The following is a 23,106-nucleotide window of genomic DNA, read 5'->3' as shown; positions in this document are numbered from 1 at the left end:
AGTTACGTCTGAAATCAGACATGCATTATTTTGGGTAAGTGGAACACTGAACAGAGCAGCAGAAGGGCTCCAGCATTCCCTGGACAGGAAAGCAATGAAAGTAACCAAATTCCTTGCCATACCAACCTATAATGGCCAATATAACACGAGGAGGAGATGTTGAGACAACAGTATTAATTTTTGGAAGAGATGCTGAGATGATAGCATTCATTTCAGTTATGGCATTACCAGTGTCATGACTGTTAAGTCTGCTCAACTTAAAAAATAAAAACCCAAAGCGTCATTAACCTCTCAGATGTGTTGTGGCAAACATCTGCTGTCAAGAAGTAAAAAGAAGTTAGTTTTTCCAGAAGGTGGCTTGTTCGCCACTTTGCTTATTCTATCGTTTCCACCATAGTGCCAAAAAAGCCCACAAACCCTAAAAATAAATCCTGGAATGCACACACAAACCATTGGCGAGTATAAAATAATGCAACAGTTCCTGAGGTTCTTTGAAACACTGTAGCCAGATTCCTTTACAGGCGGTCAGCTCTCGGGGGTTGTTTCAAACAGCCTCATAGTTCAGACACACAGATGTGCCGGACAAGAAAATTCAAAGGTAAGTCCCTCATCTTCATTGCCCATATGGGGGCCCAGTTCGGGCTGCGTTAGGGAGGCTGAGGAAAAGGGTTTCAGCCACATAAGGATTCATGTCTATTACTGCAAGCAGTAGAGTGACCTCTAAAGATAACTGTCTTACTTTCTCAAAATGCATCTCTTTTATTCTGTAAAGAAATCACACAAATTTATTAGAATATTTCTAGATACAGGAGACAACCAGGTCAAGATTTTTAGATATTTCTGTGACAAATCATCTTTCTGACACCATGTTCTCAACACATATTCCCAAGAAAAATTGGCCGAGTGCTCAGAAGCAGTCAAAGAGAGTCAATTAAGAGGTAAAGATTATTTGTGAAGAAATAAGAGAATATAGAATCCATTATCAGTCCCTGTGTGCACCCACAATACATCTGTATCACAAACATCCTGTATTGTTGCTGGTCCCTCATTCTCAAAAAAGACAGTAGAACCCAAAGGGCATCAAGGTTTAGAAAAAAGATGATGATAATAACTAACATTATGGAATGGCTTCCATAAGGAGATCAGTGGACTAGGACTCTTCAAGCTGAAAGACAAAACTAAGCAGGGTTGTGAGAAGTCACCGCCACCAGCTCTAGAGACCTCCGAGCCACAAACTGCTGGAGGCTGAGCATATTCAAATAAAGCATCACTGTATGCTTTGCCATGTCTGTGCTCTCTCCTGTGCATCCCCTGCTGACCACCCGCAGAACTAGGATGCTGAATTAGATGCATGATCCTACTTGTTAAAGCTGTTCTTATATTGCATTTTTGTCATCCCTTCAAGACACTATTTCATATTTGATTTGGATTCTTCCACCAATGTATTTATGAATAAACAGAGGAAAAACACATTCACATGCAGAATCAACAGCTTTACCCACAAAGCATGCTTATTTGAGTCACTTCTACATACAAGAACTGGAAGTCTGGTATGGAGTGCCATGAACAAATACTTCAGGCTTTTTGAAATTAATTTTGCAGCCACTGAGACCATTCCATAGCTTCTGATCCCTCCCAAAACAAGTACACTCTTGATGCTGTATGCTTTGGGTATGTTTTAATCTACTAGTGTTTCTTTAAAATACTTTTTCTGTGAGGTGTTAAGAATGAATGACTTGTCTTCACTGATTTAAAGTTCCAAAGTTCTGACCCCAAGTCAGAAAAGATTTCACCGTCTGTGTAATCATYTTTCATAGAAGCAAATCTTCAAGAAGAAACATGAGAGACTGAGGGGAATTAGAGCAATGCAAAATTAAGCCAAAGACCCATTTTCAGTGATTTCCAGGAACCAGCAAGCTGAAGTTCAAGCATCTCAAAAATCTCTGGTATAGGAATAGTTCTTGTTAAGATTTGAGGCAATCTTCACTTAAACTTAGAAGTTTTGAGTTTGGGTTTTCTGTTGCTGAAGATGGCCAGTATTTTCCATTAAATTCTTACTATGGAGTTCACATATCTGCAACATGGAACACAGAAGACGACTGAAGAAGCCCTAATATGCTTCCTCCTGGGCTAAAGCTGAACTGTAGCTCAGGAATCCTTTTGAAGTGGCTAAGTCATTTCTCTTCTGGGTGATCCCTTCAGTAACAAGAGATTTTCGGATGACTTCTACTCCTTTGGGATTCTGATGATGGCACAAAGCCTGTCTTATCACTCAGCTTGAGGACAGGATCTGATACTTCAAGAACAGCCTATAAAAAAAAAAATTCAGTCCAAAATATCATTTTACCCTACAACTACAGCTCTCAACTCCCACAGTAATTTAGATATTAAGCTGCACTTTTTTTGATGAGTTAGGTAATCATACTTGACCAGGAATTCCTAATAACTAGCGATCAAAAACARCAAAGTCAGTCATTGTCGTCCTCCTGAAGAGGATCCATGTATTTGATGACTTTTTTTCCCCTCGATTAAAACAGAAGAAGTCATCTCTGGGTCTGGCTGTTTTCTCCATTCCTGAGTAGCAGCTATAACAGGAAAATTAGGTATTGAATGAGCACAACTCTCCAATCTTACAGAGGGAACTTGTTAGTTTCCGCCCCTCACTAATGATGACATGCAAGCATTGGTCAGAGTAACATCACCACTTTCAGCAGTTCCCCCATCTTCCAGTATTGAGCATAGAAGCATAAAAACCAGCAAATAATCTTCAGACTACTTCTGTTCTAACCTGATTAGGTTTTAAGATCTTTGCCATTTACTGAGAAAGACACTATAAGATTAAGTAGTCATTGGATATAATGAAGTTGGCTGAAAGAGTTTCTCAGTGAAGATGAAATGGCAACACAAACATGTGATCCTGACTAATGAAATTCCTCCAGCAACTTGCAGTTGCTCCCCAGGTAGCTGCTGCAAAATCATTATAGACTGTACTGAGGAGAGAGAGCACCAAGCTGCCAAGTTGCTGGTATAATACTAGAAGAGGGCTGCAAGACAACAGGATAAGAAGCTATGTTGAAGATGCAGCTTTTGGATCGTGTATACCTCGCACAGCTGGAATTCATAAATGACCTAGTATAGCAGTGTGTGGACCTTCCAGGTTTGTTCTGGGAGGAGCACTGCTGCTTTCCTGAGCTACCGGGCCCATGTTAGGAAGGCATGCCGGAAAATTATGCCAAAAGGGTGAACCGTTGCTTCTAGACCCAACTGGACTTATGTCAAACAAGCTCAAATGTGCCAGTACCATACATACAGTTGTTCTTAGGGTTAGAGAGCACAGACACACTTTGGGACCACCAGCATGAGAGCTGCAGATGTATGTATCCTCTCTACTGCCTGCACAGAACCTCTAGATTACTTCAGGGAATCTGAATTACTTTATATTATTATGTGAAGTAAACCTCTGCCATCAGCCCCCAATGCAGAAGAGAATTATTTCACTTCTAACAAAAACATTGGTAGTGAGAAAACAACATAGGAAAGTCCTTGTTCTCTCATTCACAGCTGGTAGCACTGTAAGAATGCTCACAACTGATGAAAATATAATCACTCAGAAGGCAATCACCACCAAGCCTCCCAGCACTGAAGCACACTGCCACCAGCATGAGCAGCACTACAGAGTGGGTAACTCCCAGAGGCCATAGGTTTGGTGTTGATTCTAACATCTAACATATGATACATAATGCCAATAGCACAGAACATAACAATACCAATGTACTTTGGCATAAAAGTTGCTAAACGAAGCCTGGATTTTAAAACAAACTCCTCAGATGGTGACATGCTGGGAGAGAGGAAACGCAGGAGGGCAGGGAGGGAAGAGCCACAGTTTGCCTTACTTCCTCTACTTTAAGTTGGGGAAGTGAAAGCAAGACAGTTCTTTCTCAGGAGCCTGGAAAAGGTCATGGTATCAACAGCAATCTAACTCAAGCCAGAGCTCAGCAGATCACATTTATTCCAGATTGAAAACTGACTTGCAGATAAAATTAAAAAAAAAAAAAGCTTCCTTTATGGTAACAAAAAATGCTGAAACAACAAGAAAACCCAACAACAGAGCAGTGGAACATTTGTTAACTGATATGCCTCTCACCTCAGCAGGATAGTAATCTGGTATGTCCATCAAACAGAGATATAATTACCTTACACAAAAGGCAGTATTTGAACCATGGCAATTTTTGCTAAATCAAAAGAGTAAAAGCTTGGACAACAGGAAATTGAGAGAGAAAAACAACCCAGAAACAAAACCAGACAAACAGGTTCTACATCAATCTGTAACCTACAATAAATAGGTATCTGTGGGCACAATTAATCTTTTGCTTTTGCTCCAAGGACATTTCTCTAACTTCCACTTAACAGCCACAATTGGCTACATAAAACCAAGGTACTATGCAGTAACATTTAGCCTTTGGATGTTGGTGATGAAAGAATACTTAGAGCAGGGGCCTGACCCCAAATAACACTGATAGTTAAAATATTTCAGTTGCGATCACACAGGACACATGTATATCACTAGTGCACACATAGGCAAACACTTAATCTCTTTCAGCATTCTCTCTATTATTGTTTTTTTTTTTTGCCCTTTATGTTAAACCTGCACAGTTGCAAATCCTCTCTGTAAAAGAAAGTAAAGCCTTAGACTTTTTACAATCAAGGAATTATATCATAAAACATCCTGTGATCGTTAAATTGTTTTCTTTTTGCCCTTTGTGCTGTAAAAGTACAATATGCAAGAAAAAAAGCCAGAGGCTTGAATCTCTGTTTCAAGTACTCAGGAAAGAAGAAGGTTATAATTCTGCAAAGTCTGAGATTAGGCAGGTAGCTGTTCTGATTTGGTAGCCCACTGATTTGGTAGCCCACTGATTTGGCACAGGACCAAATAACTTAGACTGTCCAGACATCAAGTCTCAAGCACTCTGGAACAACTGTTCTCATGATTTTCTCCTGACCATTTCTGGCCAAAAGACAACTCAGAGAACCCACACCAACCTTTTTTTTTTAATCTTAAATGAACCACTCATCAGGAAAATTAAAGGCCACCTTGAATTGTCAACCAATGTGAAAGGCCTAAACAGAATGACCAGTCACTCAGAATAAACTGGGTGGATGTGCATATTAAATATTGGTCCTTTTTCTTAAGGATAAAATAAAATGCATAAATGCTGAACCTGCTAATGTTAACAAGTAAAAATACCACTTCTTGCTTGAATTTATGATCATTAACAATGAATAGGACAAACAATCATTATTATTATTATTATTATTATTATTTTTACTTTTTAACCTCAGAGTAGTAATTTAGAGAAGTCTGAACCAACGCTAAAATATCCATAATTTCTTTTATAAAATTCCTGAAAATATATTAGTAGTGAAACATTCTAGGATGAATAATATATTTAAAGTAACCTGATTAATATTTCTGATATTATGAGAATGGTCATACAGATCTGTAAACTCATTGATTCATTGATTTTAACAGGTGTAAAAAAGTAACACAGCAGCAATGTATGTGGTTCTTCCTCATATGTGTAACCTTGAGAGAAAATAAAAATCAACATTAATTAATCCAGCTGACAGAAACCTTCAAACCTTCAGCTGACAGAAAACAGTAACATTCATTTTRCATTGAAGGGGTTTAAAAACAGTATGGGTTCACAAGGCATTCACTAAACTTTACCATGATTGTTATAACACTATTCTGAATTACTCATTGAGAAACTTAATATACGTGAAAATATCCCTGCTATGTAGGTTTCTTTATCTGTGACGGAATGAGAGCAAAGTACGTTCCTTTAAATGGAGTCTAGTGACAAAAACTAAATAAAGGAGAAAAGGGCTCCTAGCAGCATTGTCATTTTCAACTTGGTGAAGAAGAGAAAAGAAAAACGGCAAAACTCCAATTTCTACCCATGTTAAAAAACAACAAAAAACCTAGAAGAGTTTGATCACAGATGGTAATGACATTTAACAAAAATATCTAGACCTCTTCAGTGAATACAATCCACTGGGTTATAGTAAGCAAAAACAGCTCTCACAAATAAGGGAAGAGACTACATTTGAACTGGCAAAATCTGAATGTACAGATCCTATCTTATCAGCCAACTGACAGCTGAGTACATGCCACTTGTCTTTAATTCAAAACCAGGGATATAGAAATAATTATTTTCTGAAACACCTAGGTTATTAGGGGGCCAGAAGACCTCATGCTCCAAAAGTTAAAGGCTTTGTCTAAATTTAGAGGCCTCCCTAGCTCACGTGTCCAGGTGCACATCCTGGCCATGTCTTGACTGCATGTCTCGATGAAACTTTCATTTCATACATACCATGCCCTGATCTCCACTGAGGACTGGCTTTATACGCATGGAAACAGAATTATGGTGTGCTCCTGGTCTAGAAAAGAAAAAAAAGAAAAGAAAAAAAAAAAAAGACCAGAACTAGAGTGCATCTGTTCTCAGTTGAGATAAAATAAGAATTCTGTAAGTGACCTGTTTGGGGGAAGCACCTACTGAAATACCTGAAAGAAAGATCACCATATTAACAAATGAAGTATCAATATAATTAAAAAACAAACCTAACTAAAGAAAGAACGTAAAAAAAGTATTACCTTCTTTTCAGTAGGGCTTGAAGTTTTTGATACTAATGCTGCTTCAACAAGACCCTGCTCAAGTAAGGAGTCATATTTTATGCTTCTTTTTCTGCTTCTCCTCTCTTTACTTGCTGGCTTTTGTTCATTTTCCTCTGATTGAGACACATCTGCACCATTGTCTCCACAAATTGAAGACTCAAAAAGTGGCTTCCCATTCATGTAGGTTTTAGTGATTTTCAGCTTAATCTCTGGAGAGCCATTCTTGATAGGAGTAGTGTTGGGTGGTGTTCCAACTCCTTTTATTTCCTGGGGCTCAAAACGCAGCTTGGCATCTTGGGCCCCAGATTCGCCATTAAACACACGAGAGGTTAAATCTTTCAATTTATCAGCTGGAATAAACGGAAGGGCATCGTGGCCGTTATATTTTTGCATGACACCTTCCTGTAGAGTGGCAGAAAGTTGTGCTTTGCCCAAGTAGACAGAACACTCACGATTCACTTCACAATTCTGAGTTTTCCCATTGGTATTTCCAAGGATCTCTGGTACCTGCTTCATTTTGATGTAGTTAATTTTTCGAGTTAACAGTTGAGAACTTCTTTTGATGCTAAAGTCCATTCAGTCCAGGTGTTTCCAGTCTTACACTGCTATATTAAGACAAAAAGAGAGAGAACGTTTTTAATAATACAGAAACGTGAAATGCTACCAAGTATTCAGACACAGATGACCCCACTAGTATAGCACTCAGTATATTCTTCCTTCTAGTTTTTAAAAAATGTGAAAGCATTGCTTATAAACTTCATAACCAAAACACTTCAATATTGGTTAATACATATTAAGAAAAATTCCAAGAAAAAGATTTATTGATAAATCATCACTTTCACTAAAGTAAAAGTGTAGACAGAGCAAAATTACAGCTTTCATTTTAATAATCTTCAGCATGAGTCTTGTCTACACTAATTATTCAAAGGTATTGCACCATTTAAAACAAGTAAGACTTAGACCTAAGATAATATCTGTAATAATGATGTTAAATAAATTTTAAAAAAGTGAGTAGTGAGTTTAGTTCTAAAAGGTTGTGCCAGAGTAAAAATCCCACAAGCTGCATTACTGTAGCAACTACACCATGGACAGCAGCATCACAAGTTTCTCCAACCTAATTCTACAAACAGGCCCTAAATCTTCCATCGAAGCACACCCCCAGAGAAAACAAAGGTCAGTCTTCAGACTTATTCCAAAGCTTTCTGGCTATGAGAGTGAATAAAAGGTGATGTTTTATATCATGAACACCTGTCCACTGGGAACCAGCTGAGCACCGATAAGAGTATTTCCTAAGGCCAGTGGCCACACTGTGCAAAATAAAAATCAGCAAAGCAACTGCTAGAGTGTTAGATTTTTAGTAATAATCAATAACATTATCTAATACTTATTTTTCATACAAAAAGATCTGAAAACATCCAGACAGCTAAAACTGCACTATTATCTGCTCTAGATAGGTTATCCAAGGGTTCTAAAAGCTAATCCTGCCCATTTCAGCATTACACAATCTTAACCTCTCAAACAAATGCATCTGGCATCCTAGGTAAGGCAGCATGGACAGCAGAAAATAGCGCCCATTTTAATTTTTAAAATTCACATACACAAACTCTTCATGTTAGCAGGTTTAAGTGTATATATATATATGAGATAGAGAAATGCACCATCATAATATTATCAAAGCTCAGGATAATAATCACCATATCTATGCTCRGGGTTACCAGTTTCCTATATGATTAAGTCCAAGAACCGTCACATCAAAGTTTCATCAGATCCAATCTCAGATGCTTCCAAGAGTACAGTAAAGATAACTACTGAATTTTCAGTCACTACAAAAGATGTCTCTTTTGAATCTCCCCACCTTGTTTATTAAAGTATACATGTAATAATGCTTACAACTGCCTCATTCATGAGAGCTTATATACTTGCTACCTCTCTGTCTGGAGCAGCAGCATGGCATATGTCTATTTTAAATAATGTGCACAAATACTTTTAAGCAAACATTACCTTAGCCTGGTAAAGCTTGCTAAGGATGTCAAGTTGGACCTCAGAGCATCCGGCCAACACGAAACCTTTTCATGCACAAAGACTCGGGNGCCCCAAATCAAAACCCTAAAAATCGTAGCACCATCAGTCCCTGCAAGTGCTCCCATCTTCCTAACATACTACTCTAATGTACCCACAAGAGGAAAAGGATGTCCCTCCATACCAGCTGCATGCGCTCATTTGAGAGATGACAGCATAGGGACTAAGGAAGTTATATTTTCCAGGGACAAACAAACAGCAGCCCTTAACAAGGTAAGAACAGCAAGGATACCTGAACGCCAAGGGAGTCTGTGCCAGGGAAGGTTCAAGCCTGTCTTTAACCAGGTGAAGTCTGAATAATCAACAAAGTCTCTGATAAAATGAGTGGAAATCAGTCAAGTATAATAGTATTTACACTTTCTGAAAGGAGTCAGAGGTAAAAGGAAACCCCCCAAAACCACCAGAAGAGAAAAAAAGAACTCGCTAAACCCAAAGAGAACTCATTTAATCACAGAAGCTCTTCTCTGAAAACATGGACAATTTTTAAAAAGAAAAGCTCTAGATCCAATTAATAACATGCCAATGTTTCAAGCTCTGATTCAAGGGATTTCTTAACTGAAATAGCTCTTATTTAAGAAACAACTCATGACAATTTCTATAATCTCTACAGAAAGGCAAATCCATTACAGAACAAGTGAGGCTTACAGTTACTGATATGACAGTAAAATACACACACACACAAAGAACAAATTGTGGCAAAACCTGTATTCCACCTCCCACCCCACCCCCCGATTCTCACTACAGTAATTCAGAATACAAAGCAGAGCTTTGGGTTACGCGTCCAAATTCCTTCTACCTAAAAAACAAGCCTACAAATGTATAGCCGCCAATACCAGCTCCACACTGGCGTTTCTGTGGTTGGGGACGCCCTCCAGTGGTTACCTGAACCACCCAAGACACTGCACTTGCAACCTTCTTCGCTTAACAGACTGCTGTCAATCACAGCTTCTCACAAAAGGAGCAGCATCAAAAATGCCCTGTGCAACTGCCTCCTGTCCATGAACTACACGGTGAGCTTAAAAACATTTTTAATATGGTTCCACTAACCACTTATCAGGGTTTCTGGATCAAGACACCTACATTTTATCACATTTGTTCTGTTTTCATCTCTAGATCTACCAGTAATTTTTCTCCTGCTTATTAAGAACTCTTATTCTCGTTACTTATTTCTTTAAGTTAGAAAGCCATCTAGCAGATGGCTAGCAGAAAGYAGATCCGGACAACTCAAAGAAACAACAGTTATCTCAATCACGTTAGACTATGTTACTAGTGTACTCAATTTCAAAACCTTAGATGCACTGAAAAAGCGATAGCTGAAGAGCTTTAAAAAATAAAAGTCATCTTAGAAACCCAGAATAATTTATGTTGGCAGGGACTTCTGAAGGTCATCTGGTCCAACCCATCCCCTGCTTAAATCAGGGCCCATTCCAATCAAGCTGTTAAGGGCCTTGTCTGGACCAATAAATAACTAAGTAAAGAGATATGGCTTAAAGAAATTAAGTTATTTTCTTTCTTGCTAATAAATATAAAGATAGCAATTCAATATTACAAAAATAAGAGAAACAACAAGATTATGGGATGGAAAACCCAGAACTTTTAGGGGTTACCTTGATTTTACTAATATATTTGGAGATACACAACATACATTTTAGAATTTCAGTGAATGAATCTCACTACTATAGGTCACTACAAAAACAGCTGAAAACACTGGGAAAGGCCCCCAAAATTGCTGGAGCGGAGAGAGAGAGCGAGCGCGCGCACACAATTCCAGGAGCATATTCAGCAAAAGGAAGTCAATGCAGCCAAGTCTTCACCTTCCCATTTACTACAAGACAGTAATTTGAGACAGAAAGAGTGGCAGAACTTGTAGCATACAGATTTTAGAGTATGGAAAATACATCATGTTTGTACAAAGAATTAATGCAGGCAGATGAGTGGAGGCTTAGAAAAGAGGCAGAATACGGGCAAAGTAATAGACATGAGTACCTGGAAGCAAATACAGTCAAGTAGTCCCATTTGGGAGATTAGATCTCTAGAGAACAACTTAAGGTTAGCCACCATCTCCAGGATCACCGACAGAGGAAAGAGACATGGTCAATATGCATCCTTCGGTCCTCCTTTTAAAAAAAAAATAAATAAATAAGCAGTGCTGTGGGATTTTGTTAGCAGGTCTGATAAGAAGCTAGGAAACCTACACTCACAGGAGTAACAAAGGGCTTTGAGAAAAAGTGGCAAAACTGAAGATACAGTTAAATTCCGCCCAATCTTTGCTCTCTAATATTTGTGACAGCACAATACCATAAGTAAGAAAAAGSACAAGGCATTTTGTGAAGGGAGGACAAAATAGAGCAGAAACAAAGAAAAAGAGGGAGGAAGGAAAATGATCAACAACAGAGAACCAAGCAGTGCTATGAGCTCAGAATTAAGGAGATCTAGAAGAGACGGCATGCAAAGCGAAGCGAGATGGACCACAGAAAAGATCTGCTCAGTTAGAGTTGTAAAGCAAGGTCCTGAGGCAGCCGAGTATATGATTAGATTTGGTAGTTAATTTAACTGTGCTTGTGCTGGAAAGCCATATCATATGGAAGCAAATGCAACCCCTTATCTCTTTCTAGATGACTCTATCTATAGAAAAGGAAGCTGGGGGAAGGGTAGGAAAGGGGACAAAAGTACCACACACTGTAAGAGTAGCTAATGAGCTTAAGCTAGTATCTACCCACATTAACTGTCCAGTGACCCAACAAGTACCATTTTCGCTAACAAGAAGAAAATCCATGAGAGCCAAGTAGTTTGCTGAATAAACATGGTATTTTGACCTGTGAACAAATAGTTTTCAATAAGCAAACTGAGATTTGACTTATTAGAAAAGGTCTCTAGGTATTTTAATGGGACAAGCATATGTCCTTGTAATGGCTTTGTATACATTTTTATAGTAAAAACAAGCTTCACATGAGGCAAATTATTTCGCAGACATTTTAAATAATTTTATTAATTACTTGAAGGTCCATCATCTGACAGGAGTCATGTGCCAAATACAGTGAGCCTGCATGTCAGATTCCTCCTTCACTGTCCAGGCCACTATCATTTATGTGATACTTATTATTCATTTCTTCCACATCTGCTGCAATTTCAGAGATGCTTTTCTTGTGTGTCAGAAATAATGGAGTAGTCCATTCCTTCCAATTCTGCCAAAGGGAGTGAACAGAATAAGTAATCAACAACAAGCTTCACTATTAAATTCCACCTCTGTTTTGTCTAAGGGTTTTCTTAAAGCCATTTCTCAGGTGAATTGGGGACACCAAGTAAAAATTCACAGTAAAAGAACTCTACCCACATAAGCCATTTTTATTACCTATGAAGCAGGCTTTCAGCTGGCACTGAAAAAGCTAAGAGATGGCTGCTGTTTTTTTTCTGTAAGGTAAAGATAGTTTTGTGATAACAGAGCCTTCTCATCCTCTCATCAATTTTAAGACCAAAGGCTATCCTTATTTTCAGATGAGAATTAGACAAAATACTCTAGACATTAGACAAAATAAATTAGCAAAGCTATAACACATTCTGCTAATACATTTGAAAATYGGAATATGCTTATTCACATTATCTTGTATATAAAACCAGAGTATCAAATCGGAGTACAGACATATTCTGTCATGCACTATATTGTGACTGTTCCTCATTATATTAAAATAATGAAAAATTACTACAGGATCTAAACAGAACCTCCTTTTAACAAAAAAAGGCGTAACTGAAAACTGCATTGTGGGTTTGCCAAAAATTGTTATAAGCCAGCTCTATCCAGCAAATTCAAAAGCATTATCTTCCAAGGAGAAAAACGTTACCATAGTAGCTAACAGATAACTGAAAAGAATTATACTAAAACTTTCTAACAACTTACCATTAATCTTAGAAAAAAAGGAAACTTTAGCTCAAGGGAACCAATTTTAAGTTTAAAAGCACCTGAAGTAAAGACTTCATTCATCTTGCAGTATATATATCATGATTCCAGTTAACCAGTCAGCTGGCAAGGCCCGCATATGAAGTATTTTTAAATGACTACGTGAAAATTTTTGCAAATTTATCCTACATAATAATGTTCGAACAGAGAATTTGCATTTGCCCAAAAAGATCAAGTGTATTTTGAAAATAGCATGAAAACAGTTAGAATAACCAATGTACTTTCAGTTACACTTACAGTTAGTTGCCACCAAGTATCTTGAAAGAACAGTAGCTCTCTCTTTTCTAATTTTATTTCTTTTCTAATGGATAAGATTTCAAAACTTATAACCATATATTTTCATCAACTAAAATAAATATTTACTGCTTTTTGCTGAAGCATCATACTAGCTAGTTGAGAACTGCAGATGGCAAGCAAAGAGTTTCTTCGCTTTAGGTGTTATTTGCTATTGCAGAAAGCAAGCTTACAAAGCCGATCACCTTAACTTTGTTCCTCCTCAGGAATTTTTTTTTTTTTCAGCCAACCCTTACTGCTGAGGATAATAAGGCTAGAAGATTCTGCAACAGGACTCCTCCCTGTTAATTTATTTTCTTCAAAATCAGAAAAAAAGGATTCTTTTGTCACTGCTGAAGAAATTAAGTTTGTCAGTTTCACTCCTGCTGCTGAAGGTGGGTGGTAAAGGGAGACAGATTTGAGTAAATTCAGATTCTTGTAAAATGTGGTATTTCTGGCTGAAGAGAGATTATAGACACAACAGCGGTAGGACCACAAAACAAACAGAGAAGAATTGCTGTCTCCACTGCAAATAAGCAGGGGGGAACATTAGTACCTAAAATGGTAGAAACTTCATTGGATTTATCACCAGTACTTAATAAACACTATAAGGTGGACCTCAACATTGTTTGGCAAGTGGCTAGGAGGAAGGAAAAAAAAAAGGGGGGGGGTGAGGGGGCAAAAAGCCATGTTTCAAATCCATACTTGAGACTTTCTGTGTCTCTGAGGGTGCCCAGTGGTTCCACTAAAAGGAAGGCCCCTCTCTGGCAAAACAGGACCGGACAATACAGCCAGAATGCTTGTTCAGGCTAAGGTATTTACTCAGCAACTGAATGATGCCTCTTTCTCACAAGGGCCGGTTTTCTCTCTTTATATGCTTCTAGCTTCTGCTTATCTTGGGAAGGAAGAACCAAATATAACCTCAAATAACTCAGCCCTTTGCTGCAGAGCTCCTTCCTCATTTATGTTTTTCAGCTGTTCCAAGCTATTTGAATTTCCCATCCCTTCTTTAATACTACCACTTTTCCTTTTCAGCTTCCTACCTCTACTCCTTGCACCACATCTTCAGGACCTGGATCCTCTGGTTCTGAGGAATACTCACTGCAGCAGATTAAAGCACTAAAAATCTTTGTTTCGTCTTCACTGTGGCCAATGATTCGGCCCTTACTCCCATATGCAGTGATGACAGCATGGGAATTGCCTGAAGCGTCAGTGCGAGTATCATGAAAATTCTGATCGTACAAATTCTGAGAAGGGAAGATCAGATCTGGGATGACATCACAAAATAAGTTATCAATATAGGTAATGAAGCAATCGCAACATTAACAAAACGTTAATCTGCTACACTTCTATACAAATGAACAATGTTGCCCAGCTCAGACTACTTAACAACTGATTTAATAAAGAGGATACAACCATTTTATCTAGACCCTTTGGAACTCTGTAATGGTAATCTATCACTGCATTAAAACCTGTTCACCTATGCAAGTGGATTTAGATGTCAAAAGCACACACTGTGCACGGCAATCATTCTAAAAAGCAGTGTTGTGACACCAGTGATATATGAGGCCTTGTCAATAGCATGAAAGTTTAGCTATGTACATATATAGTAATGAAATCTTTTGCATAGAGCAGTATTTGGCCATGTCTTCTGCTGTTTATAAAAATATCAATACATTGGACTGATAAAGCACCTTTAATATGGAAAGGTAACACTTGTAAGATTTTTTTTTTTTTTCTAATCCAGCACATTAAATTACATATTCCATAACATGAGTAAAAAAACTGGAAGGTAAAGGAACTGACAAGGCTCAGACATAGTTAATACTGACTCAAATGCACCACAGAATTTTGCTGATATACTTACGCCCATCACCAAGAACCATTATGTTTGTATCTGATCAACATAGTTATAACATAATCCTGGCCAAACTATGCTAATTTTGGTGTTATTTAAACATAAACTGTAACTATATGCATTCAATTATGCTAATTATTTTATCAATGAGTTATGTCAAATCAAAACTAACACACACAACTGACAGATGTATGCCAGGAACACTCAAACATGCCCGGAGTTCACAAAAGACTTGGAATGTTAGACACCCTCCAAACAAATCCAAATACCTGCTAATAAATGGCCTTTTCGGTTAGGACACTACTTTGAAGTACAAAGTCTCTCCCTAYGCTGGGGCTTTAACATGCTTTTGCCAAAATGCATTACCACCATTTGCAAAGCTCTTGATTCCCTTTCCATTTCTTTCACTATGTCTACACCAAGAATCTCCCCAGAATAGAGATTAATATGACCGTTAGAGGTAAAAGATCTGGAATTTGAGGCAAGTTTTATGATCGTGCAAATATATTGTAGCATACCCATTTAACTGGGGGACAAAAAGATAAAACATTTTCCAGTCCAAAAACTCAGTTCCTTTGACCTTTTTGCCCACTTTCCAAAACCTCTATGTTGAGGTGTTTGCATTTTTTTCTTGTGCCATTTTTGCTGTCCTCTCTGTCAGCATAGATTAGTTACGTTGATTGGCTCACTACATTATCCAATTTAGTTCTTTGGACAGATTTTGACATAACTACAGGTTGCCCCGAGAGGTGGTGGAGTCTCCTTCTCTGGAGATATTCAAAACCTGCCTGGATGCAATCCTGTGCAATGTGCTCTAGGTGACCCTGCTTGAGCAGGGGGGGTTGGACTAGATGATCTCCAGAGGTCCCTTCCAACCTCAGCGATTCTGTGATTCTGTGATACTTCTTATAGGAAAATATAAAGAATTCTGAATGTATGAAATAAGTCTCATTATTCAATTGTACTTGCTATCATTATTTCCACAGTTTCTGAAGACTCAACTGTCACTGTCACTTTGGAGCCAGGCATTCTGTTGATGAATGCTGATGAATATTGTGTACACATTTCCTACTACACACTTTAAGCCTAATACTTTTAGGTTCTTTAATTATATACCTTGGTTTTGTACTATTGTTGAATTTCAGTCACGTTCCAGATTTAATCACAGCACTTGTTCCCAGTTTATTCTGGAATGCTACTACAAAACAGCTTCTAATAGACTGTATTTCGTGTCCACAGAAAAATCACAACATTAATTTCATCCTGAAGCATCTCATTGAAAGTTCCTGGCAAGTGCTCCAGATAGTGAAATAATCCATATTCATATCTTTCATCCTACACTGCTCTCCAAGGTTCATACTTTGGCTTAAATCCCTTTGGCTTTATTATGAGTGTAGAATCTGGGCATTCTTTACCAGAGATAACTCCCCAATTTAGATATTTCTGAGTGCCAGTGCAGTCAGGTTCTCTGCTCCAGTGGCATTCCACCAAGACTGGCAAGTTCCACAACTGATTTATCTGATACGTGATCTTACAAACCTCAGCTCCACAGACTAATCCATGCCACAGCAGGAACAGTTACATGCAAGAACATTCAACCTATTATCAATTTTGTAATAAACGAAATGGGTCACAAACACTACTCTTTACTGCATCTCTTTCCTACTGTTTCTTCTATACTCTGTCTGATCAGGAGCTTTTCAAAATATTTCAAATGGACTTTAGATCACATTTCTTACGAAATCTTGCCTAACTTCAGCSTTCTTTCTTAAAAAGATTTTTGTCACAACATCTTTCATCTTCTACTCCTTGGTATATTTATTATCTAACAAGACAGAATTACAAGAACAGGACAACATTCATTCTCTATTCTGTTTTTGACGGTGGCAAAGAAAGCATGGAATTCTGACCTTAACCTTCAAGGACAAATACGTTTAAAGATTATCATAAAATGCAAGTTTTTCTTTTTTTTGTGTGCATTTTAACATAGATGTGAGGTGTCAGTATCTTAATATTTTGATACGAGGTACTGACCAGAACAGGTTTCACAAAGACAAAGTTAAATGGCCAGTCTTTGTCAAGCCTACGGAACAAAACCACCTTACACTTTTCCAAAGATTTCACTGACCTGACAGAAACTGGTTCAACAGACAGCAGAAGAGAAAATTATAAAGTTTCTATTTCAACTGAATAATTCCTTATAAAGAAGTTGAATAGGCTCTAAAAAATACTCAAGTAATGTCTGACTCGCAAAAGGTTTTTTCTTTGTTAGCTAGTTTTAAATTTAACTCTGGCTGCAGAAGGTTACAGCTAGAAGGAAAGTAGTAAAGGATGCTATAGTTTTTCAGTGACTTGCCACATACATACCTGTATCCTTCCTCCAAATATGGATGAATATAAAATAGTTCCAATTTGTGTTGTGGAGCTGAATACAACAGTTCAAATCAAGATCAAATTGCTATCCTGAACTAAGTTAAAAATAGGACAAGTCAAAAGGATGGGGACAAAACTAGAAACTGAGCCATCATCTGTTGAGTAACCCTTGTAACTTAACACATATTTTAAACCATTTCACAGAATCACAGAATCGCTGAGGTTGGAAGGGACCTCTGGAGATCATCTAGTCCAACCCCCCCTGCTCAAGCAGGGTCACCTACAACACGTTGCACAGGATCGCGTCCAGGCAGGTTTTGAATATCTCCAGAGAAGGAGACTCCACAACCTCTCTGGGCAATCTGTGCCAGTGCTCTGTCACMCTCACAGTGAAAAAGTTTTTCCTCATGTTCAGATGGAACTGTCTGTGTTTCAGTTTGTGCCTGTTGCCTCACGTCCTGTCKCTGGGCACCACTGAAAAGAGTCTGGCTCCATCCTCTTGACACCCTCCCTTCAGATACTTGTACACGTTGATAAGATCTCCTCTCAGCCTTCTCCTCTCCAGGCTAAACAGGCCCAGCTCTCTCAGCCTTTCCCTGTATGAGAGCTGCTCTAGTCCCCTAATCGTCTTTGCAGCCCTTCGCTGGACTTGCTCCAGTAGTGCCACATCCCTCTTGTACTGGGGAGCCCAGAATTGGACACAGTATTCCAGATGTGGCCTCACCAGGGCTGAGTAGAGGGGCAGGATCACCTCCCTCGACCTGCTGGCAACACTCTTCCTGATGCACCCCAGGACACCATTGGCCTTCTTGGCCACAAGGGCACATTGCTGCCTCATGCTTAACTTGGTGTCAACCAGCACTCCCAGGTCCTTCTCTGCAGAGCTGCTYTCCAGCAGGTCAACCCCCAACCTGTACTGGTGCAKGGGGTTATTCCTCCCCAGRTGCAGGACCCTGCACTTGCCTTTGTTGAACTTCATGAGGTTCCTCTCCGCCCACCTCTCCAGCCTGTCCAGGTCTCTCTGAATGGCAGCACAGCCCTCTGGGGTATCAGCCACTCCTCCCAGTTTGGTATCGTCAGCAAACTTGCTGAGGGTGCACTCTGTCCCTTCATCCAGGTCATTGATGAAGAAGTTGAACAAGACTGGACCCAGTACTGACCCCTGGGGGACACCRCTAGCTACAGGCCTCCAACTAGACTCTGTGCGGCTGATCACAACCCTCTGAGCTCTGCCATTCAGCCAGTTCTCAATCCACCTCACTGTCCACTCATCCAGCCCACACTTCCTGAGCTTGTCTATGAGGATGTTATGGGAGACAGTGTCAAAAGCCTTGCTGAAGTCAAGGTAGACAACATCCACTGCTCTCCCCTCATCTACCCAGCCAGTCATTCCATCATAGAAGGCTATCAGATTGGTTAGGCATGATTTCCCCTTGGTGAAGCCATGCTGACTACTCCTGATCACCTTCTTGTCCTCCACATGCTTGGAGATGGCCTCCAGGATGAGCTGTTCCATCACCTTTCCATTTATATATTTTTAGTTTCAAAATATGTCAAATACCATAACCTACATCAGTGGTGCCCTAAGGCAAAGTAATTTTGCCCAACAGAAGAATACTCCGAAATATGCATTGGCTAGCACTTCACTTTTCCATACTTAGTCAATTTAATTTCATTGCTATGAAATATTGAAAAAGATTTTCAAACACCTACTTTCCACATGTAGCTCATCACACCACTGTACTGTCAGAACAATTTCCACATAGTGGCATTATTTTTAGCGTTAAGCAAATAGGATAGCAGAAACCTTACTTTTGGTTCAACCACAATTAACAGGTATTTGATTATAGTACACAAAACACATTTTTAAAGATCTAATTTATGGGATAGGCCATTAAATCTTCAAACAAAGAAACAACTTTGGATGTGTACTGAAGACTCAACAGTTTATCTGGCCCTAGGGTTCCGAGTTGCTTGTGAGCAGAGTAATGAATGCTGGACTACACATTAACCTATCATTGCTAGACACAAGGTATTATAGTATATTATCTGTTTTCCAGAAATCTTGGGTATTTTGTAGTTTGCTACTGAGCAGAAGGGCAGCAGAATGGAGTGTGATGCTTGCTCTTTACTAAGTTTATAACTATACTTCACTTATCCTAAGTTTCCCTTATGATAACACATGTTCAAAAACTTCCTTTTGTGCTGATGCAAGAAAATGTGAAGTAACTATGCTGGACACCATCAACTTAATAGAAGTGTTAAAAATAGTACTGTATATATCACTTGTATAATTTCTGTCAACATAAACTGAAAGGGGGAAAAAAAATCCATTTGTATAGTTGTCTTATTACTTGCAATGATCACAAGTGATAAAAGTTCATAAAGCAGCTAACTTGAAGTTGCAGCCAAGGGTGAATTTAGGTAGTTTATAATGTTTTTCCCTCAAAAGCACTCTCAGGACCAAAGCCTTCCAAGTAACCATTAATTTTACAGAATAGCTAAATGATCCATTTGACTGGCTACATGAATTGACAAACTGTAGGGTGACTACGGCATGTCAACAAGGCTCACCTTCCCCACCCCTCTTTTGCTCAGATCCTCCACAATTATGCCCTGAAGGAAATTTGGAGTCCTCTCTCAAGCTCTGATGTGAAATTATTTCCTCTCTCCACCCTGCCACCTGATCATTTATTCTGGTCGCTGTACTTCATCTCTGCCTTCTCATTTACAGTACTAAGATGCTAGTACATCCTCAGTGAAGACATCTTTCAAAGCTACATCCTAGCTGGGAAATGATGCTGCATAGAAACATGGACTTACTTATGCACTTTGATCCACTTCAGAATTTCCATTCTTCCTTCATCCAAAGGCTAGATACCAGAATTATACCAGGTCTATCATAAGAATATTTCCTCAACCATAAAGTTATTTCATTTGTCTTTGTAGAAAAATGATGAAAGAACTCAAATAGTATAGCCACAAACATAGCATAAAAATAAGCAATCATCATCTACTGCATTATTATTAGTTCCATCAGGCATTTTTTATTTATGTATGTTTACTGAATGTTAGAATATCTGTTGTTTTCAGCAACACCACTCAGCAGTTGCTTCCCATAGCGCACTGCTCTTGAGGAGAGCTGAAATTTTTGTTTTTGGAAAAAGCAAGGTGCTTTACCCTATTCTACAGCGGCGATGCTTGAAATTTTCATGCATTCAGTAATCTTCTGTGCTTAAAATGTTACGAGATCTCTTTGTAGTTATGCAAGCATCTCAAAGGAGGAGCAACCAGAGGTGACCGAAACGCTGCAAGAGTTGCGTATGTATCTTCCCCTCATCTTAAACTATGCCCTTGATCCAGTAATCTGGCCAGAGCAGGTGAACCTTTATATATGCATGGAGTTCCAGTGCAGTCAATAGGCTTTGATCAACCACAGGAATTCACATGCATTTATCAGTCTGTAGAAATAAGGCCTCGCTTTGGAAACATACTGACACCAGTAGAACAAAAAGCAGGCTCAGAGCAAAAGTGAGAGGTGAAAGGGCCACAAACAATAGGACACTGAAAAACAATCCCTTCTTTCCATGCCTATGCTATTTTGCTAGCACATTGTTTCAAACACRCACTCAGATATGTATCACGTATATATATATAATTATTTATATATATACACCTCCATATGCATCAATATGCATCAATAATTTCATCAGCCAAATATTAGAAAGCAACCCCCTCAACAATCATTTTTGCTTCCAATCTAAATAAAAAAAGTTAAATTTTGTGTCATAATAATCAGTATCTTAGAAGCAGACTGTAATTTAAAGGCAATATTCTCATCTGCAAAATGACAACGGGCTTCAGAAAAAGCACGTAGTTCTAGAGATATTAAAACGCAATGTTTTCTTTATTCTTAAGAATGATTTGTTGGATTCATATTGAACTAAAAGGAGTTGCAAAATATATTCTACGTTTAATTTCAAATGTAGAAACTMCTTTAATTCCACACCCTTAACGTATAACGGCCCAGTTTTCTTCTGTTATCTTCAAATAATATTTGATAAATTAGAAGATTTGACTGTACTTTCAATAACTGAATTTTTCTGACCATATATGATGGTGGATATTCCTATAACCTTCACAATAACTAGCAATATAGTCTCCAAGAATATCCAGAGATTTTACATTCAAATACTGTGAAAAATTATCATATTTTCTGATGGCTACAAACTAGATCAAAATCCCAGTACATGTTTTAATAAATGGGATATAGATACTTACTTAAAAAAAGCCAAAATGCATATACTATAAGTATTGAGCCCTGAATAGTACTGCAAAACAGTGGTTTTATTCAATGATTACATCCAACAGTCAAATAATACCGCACTGTGAAACTGAGGAGTTTATTAAGGTTGATATACTGTATTTCCTGAGTAAAATTCCCATAGCAAAACAAGCAAATAATCGTTTTAAACAATAAGTTTACGGAGATTCTACTCACATATGAAGATTCTGGTGAAGAACCAATTTATTCTTTTAGCCACACATTCCATGTTTAAGGAATTTTAGTAAGCATGTATGTTCACATAAACCACCAGCAAGGAGACTTTGCAAAATCTATTACAAACTTCACTGCCACCCTACAGTGCTTACAGCTACCTTCCTTAGATGTCTGAAAAGACTTAAAAGCCAAACATATCWTTCTTAACAGAGACCTCGTTCAGCTTACTCGGCATAGGCAGCATTAGCTCCTAAATTTGAGAAACATTATAAAGCAATTTTAATGCAAATGCCAAAAAGGAAACTATTCACACACACAAAAAACATGGGCAATGACTGATACCAGCCTCCTGCCTGTTTAATGGCTGTTAGCAAGAGGCCCATTTTCTCTGAAATCTGTTTAAATACAGTGTTTACCGTTTCTACACTTCTCCTAGTATTTACTCCTCCTTTCAGCCGACATATTTCAGAAAAAAAAAAAAGAGAAAAACAAAAACAAAAGCAAGTATAAATACGTTCAAGAAGTGTGGCAAATTCCCTTCTCCACCCCCAGAGTGGTAAAGCCACAGCGGATGAGCTGTAACTATGGCCTTGGGAATACAAGTTCCCCAGGCTCTTTTACCACACAAATATCAATTCAAGTTACAAGAGCCCTATCCTCTTCTGCTTAATGAAGATTGAGCCCCGGAGCCCGCCAGCCCTCGCAGGAATGTTTTCTCCCCGTTTTTCTAGCAAGGCTCTCCTCCCATACAGGTCCAGGGTGGACTGCAGAAGGGTGTAAGTGGAAGGATCATCACACCAGCGTTTAGTGGAGGAATAAATCAAACATGGCTTCCCCCTCCATACATTTCCAGAGTTACATTCGCTCCCGCTGCCGCTCGATCCCGGTCCTGCCCGCAGGGAAGGGGCAGGGGCAGGGGCAGCCTCCGCCGCCGCCCCCCGCCCGCGCCGCCGCGGGGGGGCCCCGCGGCCACCGCACCCCGCGGCGAGGCCGTTTAAATCCTCGGGGAGGGCTTTATTCCCCCCCTTCCTTTTTTTTTTTTTTGGTTCCCTCGTTTTCTGTCTGATTTGCACTGATTGATTACCTCCCGCCCTCCGCTTTTTTTGTTTTTTTTTTCCTCCAGGTGGGCACCGCTCCCTCACTACCCCTTTATGCCTCCCCCCGACCTCCCGCAGGGGGGGGGGGGAGGATGAAGCTGCAACAGCCGGGACTCCGGCTCGGCATCGCTCCTTTCCGCTCCTCCGCCACTCAAGAGCCAGGCCCAGCCGGCGGCAGCAATCCTGCGGCAGCCCCGGGGGGGCGGGCGGCGGCGGGGGGGCCTCGGGAGAGCCAGGTAGCGGCGGGGGGAACAAACAAACAAAAAACCCGCCTCCTCCCGGCAAGGGCGAGAG

At 39.2% G+C, this 23,106-nt stretch overlaps 1 protein-coding gene across 5 annotated transcripts in view; it reads right to left on the bottom strand.

The window, feature by feature from the left end:
- The window catches only part of NSD2 (nuclear receptor binding SET domain protein 2), an 88,878-nt gene that overhangs the window by 59,049 nt on the left and 6,723 nt on the right, over positions 1-23,106 (bottom strand). Inside the window, exons 1-5 of one of the 5 annotated variants that reach the window (XM_026064537.1) lie at positions 14,027-14,245; positions 11,752-11,940; positions 11,504-11,571; positions 10,742-10,872; positions 6,656-7,281 (exon numbers count right to left, since the gene is read on the bottom strand). In XM_026064537.1, coding sequence (XP_025920322.1) covers positions 6,656-7,252 — 597 coding nt within the window. In that variant the 5' untranslated portion in view covers positions 7,253-7,281; positions 10,742-10,872; positions 11,504-11,571; positions 11,752-11,940; positions 14,027-14,245. Of the gene's footprint in view, positions 1-6,374; positions 6,442-6,655; positions 7,282-8,987; positions 9,031-10,741; positions 10,873-11,503; positions 11,572-11,751; positions 11,941-14,026; positions 14,246-23,106 lie in introns of those variants that run through there. The other 4 variants (XM_026064534.1, XM_026064535.1, XM_026064539.1 and 1 more) reach the window with 4 other exon arrangements.

The sequence above is a fragment of the Apteryx rowi genome, unplaced genomic scaffold, assembly GCF_003343035.1.
Source record: "Apteryx rowi isolate R43461 unplaced genomic scaffold, aptRow1 scaffold_22, whole genome shotgun sequence".
NCBI lineage: Eukaryota > Metazoa > Chordata > Aves > Apterygiformes > Apterygidae > Apteryx > Apteryx rowi.
The sequence above is the reverse complement of the archived record's forward strand: the minus strand, read 5'-3'. Positions and strand labels throughout refer to the sequence as shown.